Source organism: Schistocerca americana, chromosome 2 (genome assembly GCF_021461395.2).
Source record: "Schistocerca americana isolate TAMUIC-IGC-003095 chromosome 2, iqSchAmer2.1, whole genome shotgun sequence".
In the NCBI taxonomy this organism is placed as follows: domain Eukaryota; kingdom Metazoa; phylum Arthropoda; class Insecta; order Orthoptera; family Acrididae; genus Schistocerca; species Schistocerca americana.
This window is the reverse complement of record NC_060120.1, coordinates 697,941,355-697,966,831: the sequence shown is the minus strand read 5'-3', so window position 1 is coordinate 697,966,831 and position 25,477 is coordinate 697,941,355. Positions and strand designations below refer to the sequence as shown.

At 42.5% G+C, this 25,477-nt stretch overlaps 1 protein-coding gene across 1 annotated transcript in view; it reads right to left on the bottom strand.

The window, feature by feature from the left end:
* LOC124594352 (limbic system-associated membrane protein-like) overlaps positions 1–25,477 on the bottom strand; it is a 237,642-nt gene that overhangs the window by 58,258 nt on the left and 153,907 nt on the right. Inside the window, exon 4 of the mRNA XM_047132719.1 lies at positions 23,146–23,358. Coding sequence (XP_046988675.1) covers positions 23,146–23,358 — 213 coding nt within the window. The remainder of the gene's footprint in view (positions 1–23,145; positions 23,359–25,477) is intronic.

The following is a 25,477-nucleotide window of genomic DNA, read 5'->3' as shown; positions in this document are numbered from 1 at the left end:
TGACCATATTTTTTCGAAGAGCCAGGTGCTTTCGGTCGTGTTACCTGTACCATCTCTGGTAAGCGCAATAAGCTCTCCAAAGCGTGGATGTGTGAATGGGGTCATTTTCATGCAAGATGGCGTACCTCTGCACATTGCAAATCCAGTTAAGCAGCTGCAGAAGCGCCATTTCGGAAATGCTAGAATTATCAGCCGCCATTTCCCTACAGCTTGGCCGTCCCGATCGCCTGATCTTAATCTGTGTGACTTCTGGCTATGGGGCTATCTGAAAGATGTGTTCAGTGTTCTGATTGCAAACTTAGCTGCATTGAAGGCAGGCATTGCGCAACACATTCTGAATGTGACTCCGGAAACACTTCGATCAGTTGTGGAACACACTGTTTCTCGGTTTCAGCTTGTCGCAGAAAACAGTGGACAGGATATTGAGCATGTTTTGCGCCATTCACACGGAAATTAATAATACGATTTGATTTTGATTGATGCTTTTTATGCGGTTTTTGGTCTGAGGACAATTAAAAACCGTTGTGACTGATGCTTTTTATGAGGTTTTTGGCCTCGGGACAATTAAAACCCGATGTGAGTGGTGCTTTATAAGCGGTTTTTGACCTCAGGACAATTAAAAACCGATTTTTCCCATCCAATGTGATATGATCTCGCTATGGTGGATGGGGTTACGTAACTAACAGTATCACACCTGTACACCCATGCATACTGAGTAGTACAGTTCGTTTAACGTCAAACGTACACCATAGACATTGTTGTATGATTCACTTGTCATTTGTAGTCAACCATTATTAAATTATGATGCTTAGAGCGGCATCTATTTCTACATTTTGTAACTATTTATTTTTCTTCTGCCATACGTTTTCCCCCTTCTCCGATAACATCCCGTTGCAATTTAACGTCATTCTGGTCAGTGGTGCTACTTCTACAGTGGTTTGATAGTTTAATTATAATCGCACTGTAGATATATAAAATTAAGGTGAGATAGACAATCATCTCTTCATTTCAGATGCACACTAGGCTATTCTTTAAGCCATGTCCGAAAGAGCAGACACTATTTTGATCCAGCAGCCACTTTGAATTAAGACACAAACGAATTGATTTCAATTAATGCCCATTCACAGACAATGTCTATAATTCCTTTGTATCTTAATTCCATAGAGGCCGCCGGATCAATTGGCGTCTGCTCTTTTGATTTATGATTATTTCACTTGTAAGTCAAAAGGCTACAGGCCACCACATTGCAGCAAAATGGTAAAGTTTTCCATGAGCCGCCACTACACTCAGCCCCTATAGTCTGCTGACAAGGCACCTCGTGATTTACTCATTTTTCCTGTTTTGAAGATACCATTGCACGACATTAATTTTCAGAATAATGACGAGGGGATTTTCGAGGTGGACCATTTCCTGAGCAACCAAAATTCAGAATTCTACAGCCAAGGCCTTTGCATTCAGCCACCTCTGGGAAAAATGCGCCTCATTGAAGGCTGAATGTGGAGGGAACGACTAACACTGACACCAGGCTTGGTCAACTCAGCATGAGGCTCTTTTTTTTTTTTTTTTTTTTTGAGGTGATGATTAAAGAGTTTATGACTGCCCCTTATAATGTCATAATTTTTATTATGTTTGTTACGTTTCAGTCACATTATCCACAAACAAAAACGCAGAATTCGCCACTCTGTTGACTGAAACAATTAAACGATGCTCTCGACAGTGAAACAAAACTGGTCACTTTATGTTAGCAGAGTATTTAGCTTTAAAATGCTCCACCAGCAAGTACTATTGGTGTTATCGCCATGTCACATTAACCTTTTCTCGGTTTGGGGTTCTAATTGTCGTTTGTCGATAGATGTGTTGCCAGAAACGTTGTTATCGGCCTTATACCTTGCAGGTCATAGAAGGAAGGTATGTAGATTGAATGCCATGTAATTAAAGACAAGTCCAAACAATATTAAAATATTAATTGTAGTATATGTAGGGTTTTAATCTGCTATATAAATAAAAATGTAAATATTCGTTTGTTCAGAATTATTAATCTTCAAAAGTTCTTGACCGATTGCTTTGAAATTTTGACACAACGTTGCATTCTAATACAGGCGTGTTACAGGCGTGTGTACCTGTTTCTTTAATATATACAATTTTATTTGATTTTTTGTAACAATATTTCCCTATTAATAAATTTACGAAAAATTACATATTACATCTACATCTAAAAACAGCTATATATAAACACTTGCGTATTCCTGTGCAACATTGTGTCAAAATTTCAAAGCATTCGGTCAAAAACTTTCGGGGATTTGCGATTAGGAGCATTTACAGTTTCTATATCAGTATTTACAGTTTCTTCAAAATCTCAAATCTCTGAACGATCTTTGCGGACTGCTTTGAAATTTTGACACAACACTGGATTCGTATACTCACGTGTTGTTATATACCTACTGGAAGGCCATCTGGTATATGTGTAATAAAAAGGGAAAGGTTATAAAAATATGAATGTTGGTTTGCTCAGAAACGTTAATCTCTGAAAGTTCTTTACTGATTGCTTTGACATTTTGACACAACGTGGAATTTTTAATATGAGCATGTTTTTAAATACCTAAGTTTATAATATACGCATATGTTTTATATATATAAAGGGAAAATATTGTTGCCAAAAATCTCAAAAAACACACCTTTCCAATTTATTTCGCATTTTTGCATGTCACTGTAAAAACTTTTAGACACATAAACACATATACATACGTACATAAATATAGATATATAAGGTACAGGGGCCAAATAACGCCACCTTAGTACATAATATGTAGTTTCTTGAGCAAGTCATATTGAACAACATTTAGGTATATGGCTCTTTAATCTCTTTTGAGCATAAAAGCATAAAGACGTTGTTGATGCTTATTTCTGGAGGTTCAGAAACTCCGAATCAGAAAAATGTTGCATGCCGGCATCATTAGGAGCACATGGTGCAATTAACGCCACATGTTTTAGACACAAAATAAGTAGTTATTTTCACTGATAATTATCATTAATTAACTAAAATGTCGCAGTGTCAACCTGTTTTGAGCACATGGATACTCACACATCAGAGTCATCACTCTGCCTGTTCGGGGCACTTGTACGTTGCAAGGTTTGTGTTGTTCTTAATGCCACCACATTTATCATGCAAAACCTGACAAAATTTACAGCAACATGTTCTCCACATGATCTTTACCTGAGCTTGTGCTACATTGGGAATCACTTGTGGCAGAAACTTCTTTAGAGCTGGTCTTTCTACAGTTCTTTTCCACGTCGTTAAACAGTGAGGCCTTAATTACAGTTCATTTGTAGATCACCGATTTACATGCGATGCTCTCAGGGCGCTTTCGTTTCGGCGTGGAGAGAACAGCAGAAAATGGAACCGAGGGTCTGGTTACTCGTCATGTTTCTGCCACTTCTTCATTACGATTGTCGATAGAACGACTAAAATTAGGAATTTCTACAGTGCGAGAAATTTGTGAAGCTGTTTCCAATGAAGGAGACACCCGTGGTGGGACATCTTGAGTACTACTGGGATGTGAATTTTCTGTTGTAGGCGTAGTTTGATTCCCAGTTGCTGGTTCTGCTGCTTCAGACACAGCTGACGGAGCAAATGCGCATTCAGGAATGACGTTAGGGTCGAATTGGTACATCCAAGTGGCCCTAAAGCCACTCATTATGTTGCTCGGTGTCAAACCTCTTATCCTTACTGTGTTGAAAATTGTTCCGAAGTCACTTTTCGTGAAGTCACTGGACTTGTTCCTGTCGAAGAATAACCTAATTTCTTGGTCCCAGAAGGTCTCAATAGGTTTGAAAACAGCCTTATCCATTGGGTGCAATTCGCATGTTTTATTACTAGAGAGGCAGTATAGTATGACATGTTTATCTGCAGCAGCTACGATGTTCGCACTCAGGTGGTGTCACGCTGCATCAAATTTCAGCGCCACTTCTCCAGTTACTGTATATCGAGCAAAATGGTCAAGTCACTTGATGGATAAAGCAGTTGCCATTGAACCCTTTCCACTCATAACAGTCACAGTTCCATGAGGCACGTCATATTTTCACTCACGTTGAAACGCTGGCGGTGTGACTGATGTACCAAGAGTACTGGAGCATGCAACAACTGTAATGTTTTCAGCTTGCTCCAGTGCAACTATGTTCACTCTTTTGGCGCCTCTCCTTGCCAAACCGTTTAGTGATAATGTACAGTGAGCAGGCAACCTTTCTCATCGATATTATATATCGTCTCTGGCTTCATCATTAAGTCTTTTTCGATCAAAAGACTTCATAGCTTTGAAAAATGATCTCTCACAGTAAATTTATTTAATTTCATTGCACGACCTGGCTTCATTATTTGGATTTTTCTTGCAGCTACCTCCGGGTGACGTTGCAGGAACAGTCTCAACCACTTTCTAACAGCAGACCGGTTTGACACATCATAACGGTGTGGTAAACTGTTAAATAGGCAGAAGTTAAAAACAAAGACTCGTAAAACTTTCGCAGTTATTGGCATACCAATCTCTCTCAATTGAAAAATGCGAGAACACATCTTTTCTGCCATTTCCTTACTAAGGTAAGGATTATGGCCAAGCTTCCTGGCACGTGATCAAGTCTGGATATGATCGCGTAGAGTCCTTCTAGGAATTTTATGTACTGCTGAGGCTCTTTCCACGCTCATTCCTTCGTTTACTGCATTCATTGTAGCCTTCAGCTGTACTTCTGTCCATAGTCCTCTTTTTGGCATCTTAAGTTAAACGAAATACCATTCAGAGTAGCTACAGTAGTTTTATGCAGCACGAGTGCTTTAATATTATAAATAAATAAAATAAAGTAAAGAATGCTTAGGTAGTGCACCGTAACTGTATTAACATAAATCTTTTGTACGTAAACCCCACCATGGCGTTGAAGTGCTACCATGTACTTCACAAGAGTATACATTCGCTTCTCTAATATTACAAAAAAATGGTTCAAATGGTTCTGAGCTCTATGGGACTTAACTGCTGAGGTCATCAGTCCCCTAGAACTTAGACCTACTTAAACCTAACTAACCTAAGGACATCACACACACCCATGCCTGAGGCAGGATTCGAACCTGCGACCGTAGCGGTCGCGCGGCTCCAGACTGTAGCGCCTAGAACCGCTCGGCCACTCCGGCCGGCTCTAATATTACAAAGTATTATTATAAATTAAGGGTTGAAACCTCAAAGAAGAACCTTGAAGGATCACAAAATATATAGTTTTATATATAGTTAACACAGTGGCAAAAACAATCAATAATGCTTACCTTGATACAATAACAGCTGTTCAGCTGAGTGACACAAGACACAATGGCGTATGTAACGTCGAGATGAAGGGTGGTGGGGAACTTGTAATATCTTTTTCTGCCGGTAGTTCGCATCACAACACAGACCAATACGGCACACTAGCGTTGCCTGGTACGATTACACCAAATAACATGGGTGGTGTTAAAGGTGTATGTGGCGCTATTCGGTCGAGGTAGCTTACAGTAAAACGTTGTTAGCAAACAGACAGTTGTATTTATGGCTTATTGGTTTATGATTAGAATACAAGCAACTACTGAAGCTGGATTTGCAAAACCAAGAAAAAAGGGCCTAGGTCAGAGAGAGCAGGGAAGAGGTGGTGGTCAGAGGGGTGGTAGGAAATTGACATAGGAAACGGGAAGGAGGAGATGGACAGAGATAGATGGTAGGAGGAGATGGAGCGGGGGGGGGGGGGGGGGGGGGAGGAAATATGGACAGAGAAAGGGGTAGGAGGTGATGGACACAGAGAGGGGGGAGGAGGAGGAGATAGCATAGAAAGGTGTAGGGGGATGGGGAGATGGACAGAGAAAGTGGAGAGGAGATTAGGACATATATCCAGTTCCGATACATGTTACAGACATGTGCTTTTTCTTCTCTTTCTTTCCCATTTAATCTGACTGTACCATAGCAAAGCGCAGTCAGGTACAGATAGTTATGTAAGGAAGGTGGAGCTGCGTGATGGGAGTCTTTTGGTCAGTTCAGAAGTGCCTTTGGAACGTCAGATTCAATTGACAGTGTAGCTTTATGTGGAATAGTACAACAAAGAGTTTAATATTTTCTGCTAGGAAATAAAGATCATTTTCAGAAGATGTTGTGGTTCAGTCATATTTATCAGAGAAAGTACAACGTAATATATATTCCTAGTAGCACAAAATTTACCATAAAAGACACAAGATTATGGACCTTCTTAAAAATAAAAGACTTAATGAAAGAAAAAACGCGGGTTCAATGTATAACAAGAATTTACTGCAAAAGACAAGCAAAAATATGGAAAAGTGTGATAAACAGATGAATTTTACTATCGAGGCGGTGAACTTTGAATTCCACAGCAGCGAAAGTTGGTTACGTTAACAAAACTTACTGTTTGGATTTATTTAAAAAAAAAAAAAACCTTACGAAGCTCTCATTAAAGTAAAGAGCCCATGTATCAGAAACACTAGTTAAGGACAAGTGGAAGCAAATCAAGAAATTAGGAAAAAAATTAAATAAAAACTAGAGAGATGATATGGGGAAATAAGAGTGACAGCGGAAACATTTAAATGATGAAGTAATTTAATATATAAGCAAGCAGAAAAATTACAGTTGATTAAAACAGACGATTAATTCCACGATTAATTGCTAATGTTTGTTAACACCGCAACGGCAAGGAGAATGCGTAAGAGTAAAATGAACTTTATATCACAGATAAGGCGTCGTGGCCGATGTCACGGCCAAATTTCCTTCCCCAACCTTGTAAAATCAAAGCTTGTTCTTCGTCTCTAATACCCTCGTCGTCGACGGGACGTTAAGCCCAAATCTTTGTGTCTTGTTCCTTTCAAATATCCACTCTGGAGCGGAAGGAAATAGTGATTTTGAATGAGAACATTTTAAATATGGCCAAAGCTTGAATTTTATGAGAATCAAATGGAAAAGATAAATAATTGTAACCATTTACTTTATTTAGGTTATCGACAACGCTACGGAGATTTACAAGAGGCCAGTCCCCGTAATGTTATTGCAAAATAAGTGGTTTGTATGCACGATTTTCTGCGAAACCTGTAACACTGTCTTTTAGTGCTCACAAACTGCTTTTCCGTATCGAAGAGCAACCTGTGATCACTGGAAGACAATACAAGAGACTGTCCAGAAAACCGTAACACACAAACAACTTATTTCACGATAGTTTTAAATAAATCGACCTCATAGCAGAGGTGCAATCTTCCGTAACGCGTAGTGTAAACATAAATAACGGTAATGATTGTAATTACTTAGGTATTTCAATTGATAGTTCATTTATGACACGCTCAAAGCATAAATGAAGAAATTAGGAAGTAATTTCTCTGGTGAACCTTAAGAGGTTTTCATAGTTAATGTTTGACGCCGAAACGGAGTGTTTACTTAACTTCGGAAACGGGACACGACCCGTTACTGATTAAAATGCACTGTTCCTTGCAGGAGGGCTAGTCCTGAAAGATATGCAGGAGAGTTTCTAGTATGAAGTTTAGAAAGTAGAAGCAAGGTACTGACGGAAATGAAGCTATGACGGCTGGTCGTACCTGTTTGGCTCCGTCGGCAAGAGCATTGCCCCTCAAAGTCACGTTCCGGTTCTGACTGTCCGGTGCACAGTTTTAATCAGTCAGGGAGTTTCTCAAACCGTTTTTGTTGTTCAGCTTTTCGAATATTATTGTAATAAGCAGAAAAAATCTCCAATGATTTTACGTTTTAAAAGATGCCGAAACACACGTGGCCAAGCGCGAATGATAGGTATTACTTTCAACATAAAGTATCAGAATGGAAATCGTCAGTGGTTTATTTAGATGAGACACTGATTCACAGATTACATGGGGAGTAAGAGCTGACGTAGCGACAGTGGGCGATGTAATTCACAAACAGGATCATTGCCCTTTAATTGCTGTGTGTTGAATAAAGAAATTTCCCAAGGAAGGTGTATATCTCTTCCGACTGCACTGTATAAACGAAACTGAAACGTGAAAGAACTTACTTCAGATATCCGAAAATGAAAACTTCGTGATCAAAATGTCTAGGACTCAAAATACGTTATGTTTTCGTTACTTTCATTTTAGATTACTACAAAAGAGCAGTATGTCGAGCTAAAAAAGTGTGTGATAGTTATTAAACGACTGATGCTATGACGGGTGACAAAACAGAGAAGATGCCGCTAGTGAAATGTCATGAGCGGCAGAGGAAAAGGCGTCCTCTGTATATCCTCTAGGCACTTCCCATTCAGTTTAGCGCGTATTTCCTTGTGTTGTGCCTGACAGTGCTCCATTTCTAACATTGGTGAGCCCCAGCATAATTACATCTCTCTCTTTCTCGGATGCAGCCAGAATAGGTCTGCCACTAAGTTGTATTTATCGCGTAGCAGTGAGTAAAATCATAAATGCAGTCATAGGATTGAGTACTTTTGGAGAAGCAGGGAGGAGCCATTGTCAATTTGATGAGCCCTGGATGCTATAGGCTGGTGCCTGGCTTCGAGTCTCCGTCCAGAATAGGCCTTTATCATGTCACAAATGATCTCAAGTAAAAACAATGAAGATGCAGGGACATAAATTAGAGCAGAAACGAAAATCTATAGTTAAGAAATTAGATTCAAGACTTCACAAGAAACTCTAATAAGATCATTCGAGCTGAAGGGATCGTATTCTGTAAATGCATGGATAGGTCCGAAGACAGGAAAGAAAGCACTTCGCCAGACAACGATACGCCGTGCGGCGTTCTCGCTGCGGTGGGGACCTCTCGCTTATTTGGCCCGCAGCGTCAGCAGTGGTTGACAGCGTATGAGCCTGAGGAGCACAACATGAATGTTGCATATTGTGAGAGAGATACTATTTGGGAATGTTTTCGCACAGAACAAATTTTAGCACGTATGAGATTCTTAGTATCGAAAAAGATTGTGATAGGCAACAGCAACAAAATTTGCTAACAAATAATTCGAGCACGGCAATAAAACAGAGCACATTCAAAGCGAATTGTTCATAATGTTAGCGGAGAGAGAAGTCTATTATGGCTTGGGGACACTTGGCTACTACACATGATGTTACACGCTTCAACATTTATCAAGTCATTCAGGATTTTAGGTATGTGCGACTCCCAATGGTCAGATAAGCTGCCACATCGCGTGTGCAGTGTGAAAGCGAATGCACTCGCACCACCGCACTGACCGCATACCACCTCGTAATGAAGCGAGCTGACGTACCTGAGCAAAAGTCGAAGTTCTGTTTATCTGAAAGTAATTCACACTTATGAAACTGATCTTAAGATTATCACTGGTATAATGGGCACAGTACTATTTCTTTTTATTCTTAGTGCATGACGGGGAGATGTTAACTGTTTTCGAGCGGCCTAAGGCGCTGCAGTCATGGACTGTGCGGCTGATCCTGGCGGCGGTTCGAGTCCTCCCTCGGGCATAGGTGTGTGTGTTTGTCCTTAGGATAATTTACATTAAGTAGTGTGTAAGCTTAGGGACTGATGACCTTAGCAGTTATGTCCCATATGATTTCACACACATTTAAACATTTTGTTAACTGTTTTGAAACAAATATTTCCGAGTAAATTATGGAGGAATTTTGTAAATGGTAAGGACTGTAAACGTAACTGACGACTAAAACAGATAAATTTGTAGATATAAAAACACGTATAAAGTAATTTCGAAATTTGTGGTAAGGTCTTATGAGACCAAACTGCTGAGGTCATCGGTTCCTAAGCTTACACCCTACTTAATCTAACTTAAACTAACTTACGCTAAGGACGACACACACACCCATGCCCGAGGGAGGACTCGAACCTCCGACGCGGGGGGGGGGGGGGGGGGGGAGGGGGGAGGGGGGGGTCGCATGGACCATGACAAGACGCCTTAAACCACGCGGCTACCCCGCGCGGCCTATAATGTAATTTAATTATATTCTGGTAATTGGTGCACTTAATCCATTTATTTTTATTGACTGGAATCACCACACGTAGGTGTACCGTTTATTATGTAATGGACGCAAATTAGTTTCCCCAGCTGGATAAATCCATCATCAGGTAAAATAGCTTGCCAGTGTGAGGCTAACGAACGTGTCCACAAGGTCTCAGCAGGAAAGCGTATTGTAACAAAAAGATGCCAACTAGCTGAAGTGAAGACCATTTTGTTGATGAAATTTAAAATCTCAGGTAGAGTGGTAAATAAAAATTATTGCTTTATTTTAAGATCTCGTTTACATATTTTTATTACGGTTAGTGATTATTATGCTAAAAATCTTATACATCACTGACAAAATTCTTATGCTCTTTTTTATTGTAAATTAAAACTATTACGTCATTGTTCAAATATTAGGAAACATCGTCCACACATACACATCTGTGATTAATGTTACGGAATATGTGGAATTAGTAATGTGGCAAGCGTCAGAGAATTTATCATACGGACATAGACGATGTAACACTAATCAGCACACTCATACACTACACCTGGACATGAGGTGCGGGATCAAGTCTTACCCAGACTATAAAAACCTTCCTCGATGCAGAGGGGTGTCGCTTCTGCCTTGAATTCTCTAATGGACTTAGAAACTTGACACAGAAGGTGACTTTTCAAGTGAGCGAAATGTCTTCTGTAGCGGTGAGTGTACACAACAGAGGACAATGCTCTCTTATCAAAAGAGTGCGCCATATAATGACTTAGAGTCAAATACCCTCTCTAATTTGACGGCGTGACATAATGATCATTAATACTGTGTTATATATATTTTATGATTTCTCCATGATTATTACGTGGTGCTGTGCTGTTTCGCGTTAAAGCGTACTGAATCTGGAAAACTTTGTGCAGCTGAAGTTCTGTTCGTTCCATAGATTTGCGTTGGATAGGAACGGGGCCAAATCCGAGCCCTGGTGTGAGATTTAGTGTTAGGCCACTGTCAGTTCACTGAATCGTTTAAAATCAATAACGCCTTGATTCCTTTGAAGCGACTAGTATCGTTTTCCTGCTCTATCCTTTCGCAACACGTGCTACTGTTCGTTTTGTAATGACCTCTTGGCAGACGGGATGGGTGAAAAAACCACTCTGGTTCTTTCATCTTGTTCCCTCCGTGACACAGCCCAGTTATTCTATTTGAGGAGACAAAGCAGTGGGGCTTCATTCCCATGTGAAATGGCGATGCGAGCACCGGAAAAAAGGGTCAGTTGCTGGCCGTACAGCGTAACACGCTCGCCACCTACTAGTAAGACGGGGAGCTAACACTTCGAGTTTCCTGTTAAATATGGAACACTTTTTTAGATGCCCGACAAACTGAACAATTAACATAAATTAAGGAATTCTATCTTACTTTAGATGTAATTTTTGAAAAATTCTTCGAGTTTAGAGCAGTTATAAAATTTCTGGTAATTACGAGTTTTCACGTTATTTTGAAGAGTGATCGACCACTCTGACGAAGAAGCCATAAAATAAATTCATTTCACTCTTCCAAATTCATACCGTGATTATGATCGAGACTTATCATACAATCAGTGCGATGCGGGAAATATTAATTTAGTATCGAAGTAGCTCAACAATCATATGACACTTTCGAAAGAACAGACTCCACGCATTCATATAATTTGATAGGGCCCAGCTGGGCAATGTATCCACCATCTTAATTGCGGATGCACAAGTAAGTTCGACCTCCTGTGGGAATCTCAGAGAGCAAACAAGGAGGGAATGTTCAGGGACTGCGGATAGGTGGCTCTCGATGGGAATGTGAATCGGCCGTGAGGCGTGCACAAACAGACCGCGGGGCTACGATGACGCTGTATCCCGGATAGTAAGCAGGAGATCCCAGGTTCGAATCTCGGTCCGGTACACATTTTCATTCGTCGCTGCTGATTTCGCGTAATGTTCCAATGCGACAGACAGCAGTGATCCCCTCACCTCCACGTCCTTTCCTTTCTTCCCCCCATCTCTACTTTTAATTTATATGTCTCAACAGTATTATCCTCAATGTTTCTCAGACGTTCAAAATCTGTGTATCATAAAATAAGTTTTGCTTTTCTTCTGTAATTTTGTGATATAGAACCTCATCCTTCTGAAGCCAATGAACTAGAAGATCCTCTGCCGAAAGCTATAGTGAACTTTCAAGGAAACATCATCAATTTGACCTCACATTTTGAGCTAAAAAAGCACACGCGCAAGATATCAGCCCCAGCAATCAGTCCTGCGCGAAAACTTGGGCCATGATTCTGAGAGTACGCAGTTCAGACCTTCTGAATGCACAGTTTTCAAACTGCACGTGCAACGGCTGAGTGCCTCTGCCTCCTTCCCACTTCAGCCATCTTATAAAGTGCCCGAGTACGACATAGAGCGTAGCGGAGTGACGACCAGAGCGCTCCTATTCTCAGGATGTTTAAGGCGTGGAGAGGCACGTCTGCCCAATGTATTTTGTAATCTTGTTCGAGAACACATGTTATTCTACGTGAAAAGGAAGTAAGTAATTTGCGTACGTAACTCAAAACCAAAACGAATAAACCTAAGCAACTAAAGAATTATTATGAAATGAGTTAATAATTTTCGAGTTACAGTTTAAGCATTCCAGTCACGTTGAAGAATATTGCAACCACTGCAAAGGTACTTCACCTTAACAGTGTCAGATTTACAATCCAAAGAAAATAACGCACAACAGCGATGTTAACAATAACGCTACATTACTTCTTTAATGGTACACTCATACATTTCATTTATTTACACTGCATTTTTAATCGCACCATAAAAGTGTTCAAACCAAAGAGATCTCTGGCCCCATCTATAGGTTAGAAACTGCGCACTTTGACACAATAAACAAAACACGTTACCAGTGTCAAAACAGCATTTAACAGGGCGCTTAAGGTAGTCTGGCCGATCACCGTTGTAGACGCTTCGGTACCAAGCATATTGGAAGAATAGCCGAAATGCCGGTGCACGTGACTTCCCGTGAAATAGAAGCTGCATTTGTAGGATGTTTTTACGGTGGCCGAAGTTCACATCGACGCGCACAAGTCGTGCAAAGTTGGTAAACCTGCGAACAAATCCCTTGGATACGCGGAAGCTAAATACACCCAGCGGCTGACAGTATCTTGTTCCATATGGTGGTAAAACCTACACAGAAACTTGGTCTTCTGTTCCGTGCTCGTCATGCATCAAGAAGGGCGCTCAAGGTAGTCTGGCCGATCACCGTTGTAGACGCTTCGGTACCAAGCATATTGGAAGAATAGCCGAAATGCCGGTGCACGTGACTTCCCGTGAAATAGAAGCTGCATTTGTAGGATGTTTTTACGGTGGCCGAAGTTCACATCGACGCGCACAAGTCGTGCAAAGTTGGTAAACCTGCGAACAAATCCCTTGGATACGCGGAAGCTAAATACACCCAGCGGCTGACAGTATCTTGTTCCATATGGTGGTAAAACCTACACAGAAACTTGGTCTTCTGTTCCGTGCTCGTCATGCATCAAGAAGGGCGCTCAAGGTAGTCTGGCCGATCACCGTTGTAGACGCTTCGGTACCAAGCATATTGGAAGAATAGCCGAAATGCCGGTGCACGTGACTTCCCGTGAAATAGAAGCTGCATTTGTAGGATGTTTTTACGGTGGCCGAAGTTCACATCGACGCGCACAAGTCGTGCAAAGTTGGTAAACCTGCGAACAAATCCCTTGGATACGCGGAAGCTAAATACACCCAGCGGCTGACAGTATCTTGTTCCATATGGTGGTAAAACCTACACAGAAACTTGGTCTTCTGTTCCGTGCTCGTCATGCATCAAGAAGGGCGCTCAAGGTAGTCTGGCCGATCACCGTTGTAGACGCTTCGGTACCAAGCATATTGGAAGAATAGCCGAAATGCCGGTGCACGTGACTTCCCGTGAAATAGAAGCTGCATTTGTAGGATGTTTTTACGGTGGCCGAAGTTCACATCGACGCGCACAAGTCGTGCAAAGTTGGTAAACCTGCGAACAAATCCCTTGGATACGCGGAAGCTAAATACACCCAGCGGCTGACAGTATCTTGTTCCATATGGTGGTAAAACCTACACAGAAACTTGGTCTTCTGTTCCGTGCTCGTCATGCATCAAGAAGGGCGCTCAAGGTAGTCTGGCCGATCACCGTTGTAGACGCTTCGGTACCAAGCATATTGGAAGAATAGCCGAAATGCCGGTGCACGTGACTTCCCGTGAAATAGAAGCTGCATTTGTAGGATGTTTTTACGGTGGCCGAAGTTCACATCGACGCGCACAAGTCGTGCAAAGTTGGTAAACCTGCGAACAAATCCCTTGGATACGCGGAAGCTAAATACACCCAGCGGCTGACAGTATCTTGTTCCATATGGTGGTAAAACCTACACAGAAACTTGGTCTTCTGTTCCGTGCTCGTCATGCATCAAGAAGGGCGCTCAAGGTAGTCTGGCCGATCACCGTTGTAGACGCTTCGGTACCAAGCATATTGGAAGAATAGCCGAAATGCCGGTGCACGTGACTTCCCGTGAAATAGAAGCTGCATTTGTAGGATGTTTTTACGGTGGCCGAAGTTCACATCGACGCGCACAAGTCGTGCAAAGTTGGTAAACCTGCGAACAAATCCCTTGGATACGCGGAAGCTAAATACACCCAGCGGCTGACAGTATCTTGTTCCATATGGTGGTAAAACCTACACAGAAACTTGGTCTTCTGTTCCGTGCTCGTCATGCATCAACAAGCTTTTGTGGCCGAAAAACGACTCCACGATTATAACTGTCCTGCTGTCATCTTGTACGCCTTTGAAAAACACTTTCCGTCGGCACATCCGTAAATATTACTTGTTGACGTTTCAAGAAGGTGAGGCAATTGTTACAATCTTGTTCGAATAAAACAAACTTTGTGTGACTGACGCCCACTCAGTCGGCTCTTTTTAAATCTGCATACAGAGGTATCAGCAAGTGTCCATGCAGATACCGTTTGCATTATTGTGTAGCAGTGCGCTGAGTTATTGATGGACTGCTCTACTGTATCGACGTCTTTCGTCCCTTTGTTGACAAGATTTCTGTTTCTAAATTAATTGTTCATGAGACCCAGAAAATATTAGATACAGGCTCCCAGGTAGATGCTATTTTTCTTGACTTCCGGAAGGCGTTCGATACAGTTCCGCACTGTCGCCTGATAAACAAAGTAAGAGCCTACGGAATATCAGACCAGCTGTGTGGCTGGATTGAAGAGTTTTTAGCAAACAGAACACAGCATGTTGTTATCAATGGAGAGACGTCTACAGACGTTAAAGTAACCTCTGGCGTGCCACAGGGGAGTGTTATGGGACCATTGCTTTTCACAATATATATAAATGAGTTAGTAGATAGTGTCGGAAGTTCCATGCGGCTTTTCGCGGATGATGCTGTAGTATACAGAGAAGTTGCAGCATTAGAAAATTGTAGCGAAATGCAGGAAGATCTGCAGCGGACAGGCACTTGGTGCAGGGAGTGGCAACTGACCCTTAACGTAGACAAATGTAATGTATTGCGAATACATAGAAAGAAGGATCCTTTATTGTATGATTATATGATAGCGGAACAAACACTGGTAGCAGTTACTTCTGTAAAATATCTGGGAGTATGCGTGCGGAACGATTTGAAGTGGAATGATCATATAAAATTAATTGTTGGTAAGGCGGGTACCAGGTTGAGATTCATTGGGAGAGTGCTTAGAAAATGTAGTCCATCAACAAAGGAGGTGGCTTACAAAACACTCGTTCGACCTATACTTGAGTATTGCTCATCAGTGTGGGATCCGTACCAGATCGGTCTGACGGAGAAGATAGAGAAGATCCAAAGAAGAGCGGCGCGTTTCGTCACAGGGTTATTTGGTAACCGTGATAGCGTTACGGAGATGTTTAATAAACTCAAGTGGCAGACTCTGCAAGAGAGGCGCTCTGCATCGCGGTGTAGCTTGCTCGCCAGGTTTCGAGAGGGTGCGTTTCTGGATGAGGTATCGAATATATTGCTTCCCCCTACTTATACCTCCCGAGGAGATCACGAATGTAAAATTAGAGAGATTAGGGCGCGCACGGTGGCTTTCAGACAGTCGTTCTTCCCGCGAACCATACGCGACTGGAACAGGAAAGGGAGGTAATGACAGTGGCACGTAAAGTGCCCTCCGCCACACACCGTTGGGTGGCTTGCGGAGTATCAATGTAGATGTAGATGTAGATGTAAATCCGGTCTGATCAATACGTATTGTACACATTCTGTCTACCTACCGTTTCCATGACAGCTCTGGAGTCAGTGACAAACTTTTCACATGCACTAAGTATCGCTGTCTTGTTACCCAGGTTCCTTGTAGTAACATTGGCTATTTTTCGCAACATAATATCACGTTTCTTCTTGAAAGCGTGAACCCACTCAGTAGATGCTTGAAACCTTTTTAATGCCATCTCTGTTTAGGTCTGAACGCTCCACTTCCGTACCTGAAGCGCTTATTTCAATAGTGGTACAAGTCCACTTTTGTTCATTCTGACATACAGAGTCCTAAAGTTAAATGAGCGCTGAAAAATATGCACTTGAGATACCAGAAATATTCTAGCATATGGCTTCTTGCTAGAGATGAACCTTTCTTTCTGTTTGTTTGGATCATTAATGTCAGAAGCATTATAGACAGATAAGTGGAAGTAATGGACTTGTTCCACTATTGAAATAAGCCCTTCATGTTAACGTCATGGATCGTCGTCTTTTTTCTGAATGCGTTATTAAATTTATCTAGACAGACTTTGTTGACCTTGAATACTTTAGTGGTTCGTACTCCGGTTTTTAATGTATTTGCTCTAAATGTACAGATCCCTTTTTTGTTGCATAAGTTAAAGTTCCCCTTTGTAATCAGAAAGACACACTTCCAGTCTTTCCATTTTGCCAAAAGGCGACAGCTCGTTTTATAATTCCTGTGTTACGGACTGGAGCAAAGTGGTATCTGACAATATTACATCTTCAAAGCAGGCTTCATCACAGCTTACTTTCTCGTTTTTACATCCTTTCCCCGTTGTGCCAATCAAACTGTTCGACGAATACGACCGTCGTCAAATGCCAGCTCCATCATCGACATCGTCATCCTCTCGCAAATACACTGCGAACGTCGGTCCACTATTTTGCTCTATATCTACCATGTCTTCATTCGTGAAGTAGTCTATGATTCCGACAGTTAAACTGGAAGGTATAAATAAAAGAAAACATCATAAGCTTTCGTTTGTCTCGTTCAAAAGTTAGTCGAACAGACGCATATGATGATGCTTACCACTCACGAGGTTCATGAACTCTCTCCCGGAGGTAGTGCATTATCGTTTGCTAGTTTACCTTCTTTCTGACTCCACTGTACTGTATTTCTCGCTCGGACATTAAGCCGAGCGTCCACTAGATCCATACTGGTCCGACTAGTTGGAACGCCGTATACGGCCGCGCATGGCCGACTAATCCAAAGACATGCAACGCGGCTGGCACGCATCTACTGCACACGATCAAGTCGACCGCGTACGGCCGTGCACTACTGGCTGACGGACGGATCCCTGTGGAGTGGGATCAGTCGGACTTTGTCGGACCTAGTAGCTGCAAGTGAGCGTCTGTTGTTGCTTGCGTCTGGGAATTTTTCGTACTTAATTGCCAACTATGAAGAGCTCAAAAGTTACGTGAATGACAACAGGCCACTGTGCAATATGCAAGACAAGAGATATGATCACCACAACTTACAGAAGACACTGTGGTTAAACTTGCTGCGGATGTGAGTGTCGAAACTAAGTGCAAACGCTAGTCATAATGAAGGAAAAATCATAACATTGTACGATCAAGTTTAGTCAATAAGCGATACGTGACGTAGCGAGTACATTCAACAACGCTGTGTAAAAAGTTCTAGAAACTGTATTTAAAAACAAAATTGAGAAGGAAGACCTTCAACCATACGGTCCCTCTACGTAACAAGTATTCTGTACGGCACTCAAACCGCCTCAATTTCTGCACTTCCAATTAGTAAGTAAAAGTCGTAAATGTAACCCAGATGGAATACGCTGCACTGACAACACGGTTCTCACTGACATAAGTGTATATTTTTGTCGAGTGTGTTGGTTGGCAAGTGAATGTAGCTGGTGTTTCTTCCCCTCCTTGTCAGTTACGATGTTGTGTAAGAAGAATATGCATGTAGCTATAATGTCAACGTTAGCAGGCTTATCAATTTCAATACTACTTTGGAGCGATCTACATTTACTAGTCATTATTTCGGACGCACATTCTATCAGTTGCCAAGCCTCACAATGACACTTGTTGAGAGTAGTTAGCGTTGCTCCATGTTTCGACACCAGAGATGGTCTCAGCAGGTATGTCTTCAGTTGAGTTGCCGGCCGTGTGTCGGATGTTACTCAGCTGCAATGGACGAGCTCCACCGGTCGGCCATTATCGTACGAACACGCGGATAAACCGTTAGTCGGACGAATACTGCACCAGTGGATGTTCAGGCTTAGGCGTTGCATCGGGGCGGAGCGAGTGACACCCAACTGTTGCGAGCGCTGTTTAAATGCTGTAGTTTCATAATCTCGTAGCTGCATACTGGCGGAATTATAGTCAGCACTTCCGCACACAATCGATTGCTGATGCTGATATCTTGCATGTGTGCTTTCTCCTTCTCGAAAAATGATGTGAAACTAGTTATACTTCCTTGTGAGCCGGATTTTCGTGTTACTCGCCAACGCGTTGTCGTTAAAACTAAAGAACAGTTGAGTAATGGCTGGCTTTAAAATCAGATTTAATGTTAAGAATGAAATATCGTGAACCTTTGGATCGGAAGTCTAAATTGCATATGTGGTTCCTCTTCTTAGTCTTGTGTAGATTTCTACATCTACATCTACATGATTACTCTGCAATTCACACTTAAGTGCCTGGCAGAGGGTTCATCGAACCATTTTCATACTACTTCTCTACCATTCCCCTCTCGAATGGCGCGTGGGAACAAGGAACACCTAAATCTTTCCCCTAGAGCTCTGATTTCTCTTATTTTATTATGATGATCATTTCTCCTTACTTAGGTGGGTGTCAACAAAATATTTTCGCATTCATAAGAGAAAGTTGGTGATTGGAATGTCGTAAATAGATCTCGCTGCAAAGAAAACCAGCTTTGTTTCAGTGACTGCCACCCCAACTCGCGTATCATATCAGTGACACTCTCACCCCTATTGCGCGATAACACGAAACGAGCTGCCCTTCTTTGCACTTTTTCGATGTCCTCCGTCAATCCTACCTGGTAAGGTTCCCACACTGCGCAGCAATATTACAGCAGAGGACGAACAAGTGTAATGTAGGCTGTCTCTCTCGTGGGTTTGTCGCATCTTCTAAGTGTTCTGCACACAAAGCGCAGTCTTTGTTTCGCCTTCCCCACAATATTATCTATGTGGTCTTTCCAATTTAAGTTGCTCGTAATTGTAATTCCTAGGTATTATTCGAACTGACAGTGCGATTTATCGTATACCCAAAATTTATCGGATTCCTTTTAGTACCCATGTGGATGAACTCGCACTTTTCTTTATTTAGTGCCAATTGCCACTTTTCGCACCATACAGAAATTCTCTCTAGATCATTTATAATTGGAATTGATTGTCTGATGATTTACCTAGACGGTAAACTACAGCATCACCCGCAAACAATCTAAGGGGGCTGCTCAGATTATCATCTAGAACATTTATGTAAATCAGGAACAGCAGAGGGCCTATGACACTGCCTTGCGGAACGCCAGATATCACTTCTGTTCTACCCGATGATTTACCGTCCATCACTACGAACTGTGACATCTCTGAGAGGAAATCACGAATCCATTCACACAACTGAGACGATACTCCATATGCATGCAATCAGATTAATAGTCGCTTGTGAGGAACGGTATCAAAAGCCTTCTGGAAATCTAGAAATATGGAATCGATCTGAGATTCCTTGTCGACAGCACTCTTTACTTCATGGGAATAAAGGGCCAGTTGCGTTGCACAAGAACGATATTTTCTGAATCCGTGTTGGTTACGTATCAATAAGTCATTTTCTTCAGGGTGATTCATAATGTTCGAGTACAGTATATGCTCCAAAATCCTACTGCAAATTGAGGTCAGTGATATGGGTCTGTAATTTAATGATTACTCCTACTTTCTTTCTTGAATATTGGTGTGACCTGTGCTACTTTCCAGTCTTTAGGAACAGACCTTTCGCCAAGTGAGTGGTTGTATATGGTTGCTAAGAAAGGCGCTATTGTGTCTGCATACTCTGAAAGGAACTTGATTGGTATACCATCTCGACCGGAAGACTTGCCTTTCTTAAGTGATTTGAGTTGTTTCGCAACACCCAAGGTATCGACTTTTATGTCACTCATGCTAACTGCTGTTCTGGTTTCGAATTCTGAAATATTTACTTCGTCTTCTTTCGTGAAGAAATTACGGAAAACTGTATTTAGTAACTCCGCTTTAGTGGCACCATCATCGGTAACATTTCCATCGCTATCGCGCAGTGATGGTATTGACTGTTTTTTTGCCACTGGTGCACTTTACATAAGATCAGAATCTCTTTGAGTTTTTTTTACCGTATTTTGAGACAATGTTTCATTGTGTAAACTATTAAAAGCATCTCGCATTGACGTCCACACTAAATTTCGAGCTTCCGTGATACTTAGCCAGTCTTGGGGATTTTGCGTTCTTCTGAATTTGGCATGCATTCTTCGTTACTTCTGCAACAGTGTTCTGACGTGTTTTGTGTACCATGGTGGATCAGTCCCGTCTCTCATTAACTTATGCGGTATGAATCTATCTATTGCTGTCGATACTGTATCTTTGAATTTGAGCCATATCTGGTCTACACTTACATAATTAGCTTGGAAGGAATGGAGACTCTCTCTTAGGGAGGCATCAAGCGAATTTTTATCTGCTGTTTTAAATAGATATATTTTGCGTTTATTTTTAGTGGTTTTGGTTGATATGGTTTTGAGCCTCGCTACAATGACCTTGTGGTCCCTAATCCCTGCATCCGTAATAACGCTCTCTATTAGATCAGGATTATTTGTGGCTAAGAGGTCAAGTGTGTTTTCGCAACCATTTACAATTCGTGTGGGCTCATGAATTAAATGTTCAAAGTAATTCTCAGAGAAAGCATTTAGTACAATTTCGAAGGATGTTTTCTGTCTACCACCGAATTTGAACATGTATTTTCGCCAACAAATCGAGGGTAGATTGAAGTCTCCACCAATTATAACTGTATGAGTGGGGTATTTATTTGTAATGAGATTCAAGATTTCTTTGAACCGTTCAGCTATTATATCATCTGAGTCGGGGGGTCGGAAGAAGGAGCCAATTATTATTTTGGTACGGCTGTTGAGTATAACATCTACCCATAGTAATTCGCAGGAACCATCTATTTCAACTTCACTACAAGATAAACTACTACTAACAGACACAAACACACCACCACCTACTTTATTTAATCTATCCTTTCTCAACACGGTTTGCGCCTCTGCAAAAATTTCGGCAGAATTTATCTCCGGCTTTAGCCAGCTTTCTGTTCCTGTAACGATTTCAGCTTGAGTGCTTTCTATCAGCGCTTGAAGCTCTGGTACTTTTCCACCACAGCTACGACAATTTACAACTACAATATCGACTGTTGCTTGGTCGATTCTCGTCGTTTCTTTGCCCTGTACCCTTTGAGACTGGAGCCCTTTTTGATCTTTCCCGAGACTGTCTAAACTAAAAAACCACCCAGTCCATGCCACACAGCCGCTGCTACCCGTGTAGCCACCTTCTGTGTGTAGTGGACACCTGACCTATATAGCGGAACCCGAAGCCCCACCACACTATGGCGCAAGTCGAGGAATCTACAGCCTACACGGTCGCATAACCGTCTGAGCCTCTGATTCAGATCCTCCGCTCGGCACTGTACCGAAAGTCCGAAATAGGTCCTGTCGACGATGCTGCAGATGGTGAGCTTTGCCTTCATCTCACTAGCAAGACTGGCAGTCTTCACCAACTCAGATAGCCGCCGGAAACCAGAGAGAATTTCTTCCGATCCACAGCGACACATGTCAGTGCCGACATTAGCCACCACCTGCAGTAGGTTGCAACCTGTTCCAAGTGAGAATAGATAAATTTGTGGCACAGTTTATAGTTTTGTTGTTTAAACCAACGCTGCTGAGAGCTAAGACTGACCCCGGTGCAGAATGTGTGACTGGGATGCCAATTTTATTGTTATTTTAAAGAAGCCTGACAGATTCAAATAAAACGCAATCAGGGTAATATTGGAGATACACAAAAAATACTGGTTGGGATTAAATATAGAATAAACGTAATTTGTTATTAAACGCTAAACATATGTTCACAAATGCAGATACTACGATATCATACCGTACCCACTTCACTGTCACTGAAATCGAATACCTAACACATTAATTCCATTTAAGGACCACAATATTTTACACCAGGTAATTAATTTCGGCATAAAACGACTCGATACAAACAATTTTTCAGTTCAGTTATTCTTTTACGTTGTACAGACAGTCACCACTTCGTGGACAGCATGACCGTGAAAACCGAGTCCTGTCGCCTCTCGACGGATCCCTCCTTTACTGCAATATCTGAGAACGACGTCTGTTCACAGACCCGTACAGTACGCGTTAGAGTTAGCTTCTTTACGGTGGTGATTTGGTTCAGTGCGACACTGACGTTACCATTTTACAATGAGACCACTAACAGCGAGCCTGTGGACAAGTAGCTCCCGTGAAATCTCCCTAAGGAACATGTAGGTCCCTGCAAACATGCTCACTCAGGTATTTCGATTGTCTCATTGACAAACTAAGTCTATATTATTCACACATTATGGCTGTTCCTACATATCCTCTGGTGCATAGCCTGGCTTCACACAGAAGATTTTGATTGCGTGTGCGTGTAGTGTACTGGATGTGTGTAAAGATGTAAAGAGGTAATTTTGATATCAAATGCAACCTCCCAGTGGCCGTATGACTCCAAGTACACCTGCTCATTCAGGTTCGTATTGTTATTGTGAAAAGATGAAGTTTAACTAGAGAGTTGCGAGTAACGTCAACGCTGTGTTAGTGGGTTCGCGCACAGCAGAGCGCTGGCGGTGTACTCACAGAGGACCTCTATGGCGTGCTGCTGACGCACGGGCCCCCAGGGATGCGGCCGCACCACCTCGCACGTGTACTCGCCCGTGTCGTCCGCCGTCAGCCGCTCCACCTGCAGCGTGTGGTTGGGCCACATGCGCATGCGCGGCGGAGACTCCAGCGACGGATTCCCGGAGTCCGCCACCAGCCGCCCCGACCACCACCAGCGCACCGTCGACTCCCCTGCAAGCCGCAACATCGTGTTCAGGGTTGGCAACGACGATGGACTGTACGCCAAGCTAGCTTGAGCACAGCATCTCTGCAAGACACTGACACAATAATTAGGCAAATGACCGCTGGAGGGATACTGACCCATCAGTCTTGTAACACGCATCGACATAGCAACACTGAACACGTGGGCTAAATAATCGACTTAACTCTGTTACGCATTCACGAATATACTTATACTAAGCCTTGTTATTTTTTCGATGGAACATGTTTTCCCAAAAATAAAATTAGGCACAATTTCCAGTTCTGACCAAGATTTTTGGGAGGTTTTCTCTGGCAGTAAGACAAATGACGGAACTGGAAATCCCCTGCCAGATATTCCCAACTAGGATTTCCTCTGGCCTACTACCAGCTGACTTGGTACCTGCATCAGACTCGAGCAGTCTGCTCTAAATTTAGGGATACAGAATGAAAGATATTAATGGAAAAAGCTACAGCTTTATACACCACTAGCATCATTATTATACCATTGCGGCAGCATCATCATAACACCTGTGTATTTTTAAGTCTCAAATAAGTTCCCTTCAAATACTGATACGCATTCAACTGTCACCTGCGTTTGGTTTCGGAATCAAATTATCTTATTAACTGTTTTATATGATGCATCACCTGTAAACAATGTAACACTACAGGTAAAGAGTGGTGATAAGTGTGCTGGCGTACACTGGCGCCAACACACCATGCAGCATAGAGGTTACGAGGGAGTCTATAGAGGCCAACGAAAAGATTCGCTGGAAACATGCAGCCAACGCCCTCTCAGCCGCCAGTATTTAAGATCGTCGCCGTGGACCGGAAGGCCGGTTAGTTAGTCAGTTAGTTCGAGCCTGTTACGCCCAGTTAGTGAGTTAGTTCCTTCTAGTTAGTTAGCTAGTTACACTACTGGCTATTAAAATTGCCACACCAAGACGAAATGCAGATGATAAACGGGTATTCATTGGACAAATATATTATATTAGAACTGACATGTGATTACATTTTCACGCAATTTGGGTGCATAGATCCTGAGAAATCAGTACCCAGAACAACCACCTCTGGCCGTAATAACGGCCTTGATACGCTTGGCCATTTAGTCAAACAGAGCTTGGATGGCGTGTACAGGTACAGCTGCCCATGCAGCTTCAACACGATACCACAGTTCATCAAGAGTAGTGACTGGTGTATTGTGACGAGCCAGTTGCTCGGCCACCATTGACCAGACGTTTTCAGTTGGTGAGAGATCTGGAGAATGTGCTGGCCAGGGCAGCAGTCGAACATTTTCTGTATCCAGAAAGGCCATTACAGGACCTGCAACATGCGGTCGTGCATTATACTGCTGAAATGTGGGGTTTCGCAGGGATCGAATGGAGGGTAGAGCCGCGGGTCGTAACACATCTGAAATGTAACGTCCACTGTTCAAAGTGCCGTCAGCGCGAACAACAGGTGACCGAGACGTGTAACCCATGGCACCCCATACCATCACGCCGGGTGGTACGCCAGTATGGCGATGAATACATGCTTCCAATGTGCGTTCACCGCGATGTCGCCAAACACGGATGCGATCATCATGATGCTGTAAACATAACCTGGATTCATCCGAAAAAATGACGTTTTGCCATTCGTGCACCCAGGTTTGTCGTTGAGTACACCATCGCAGGCGCTCCTGTCTGTGATGCAGCGTCAATGGTAACCGCAGCCATGGTCTCCGAGCTGATAGTCCATGCTGCTGCAAACGTCGTCGAACTGTTCGTGCAGATGGTTGTTGTCTTGCAAACGTCCCCATATGTTGATTCGGGGATCGAGACGTGGCTGCATGATCCGCTACAGCCATGCGGATAAGATGCCTGTCATCTCGACTGCTAGGGATACGAGGCCGTTGGGATCCAGCACGGCGTTCCGTATTACCCTCCTGAACCCACCGATTCCATATTCTGCTATCAGTCATTCGATCTCGACCAACGCGAGCAGCGATGTCGCGATACGATAAACCGCAATCGCGACAGGCTACAATCCGACCTTTATCAAAGTCGAAAACGTGATGGTAGGCATTTCTCCTCCTTACACGAGGCATCACAACAACATTTCACGAGGCAACGCC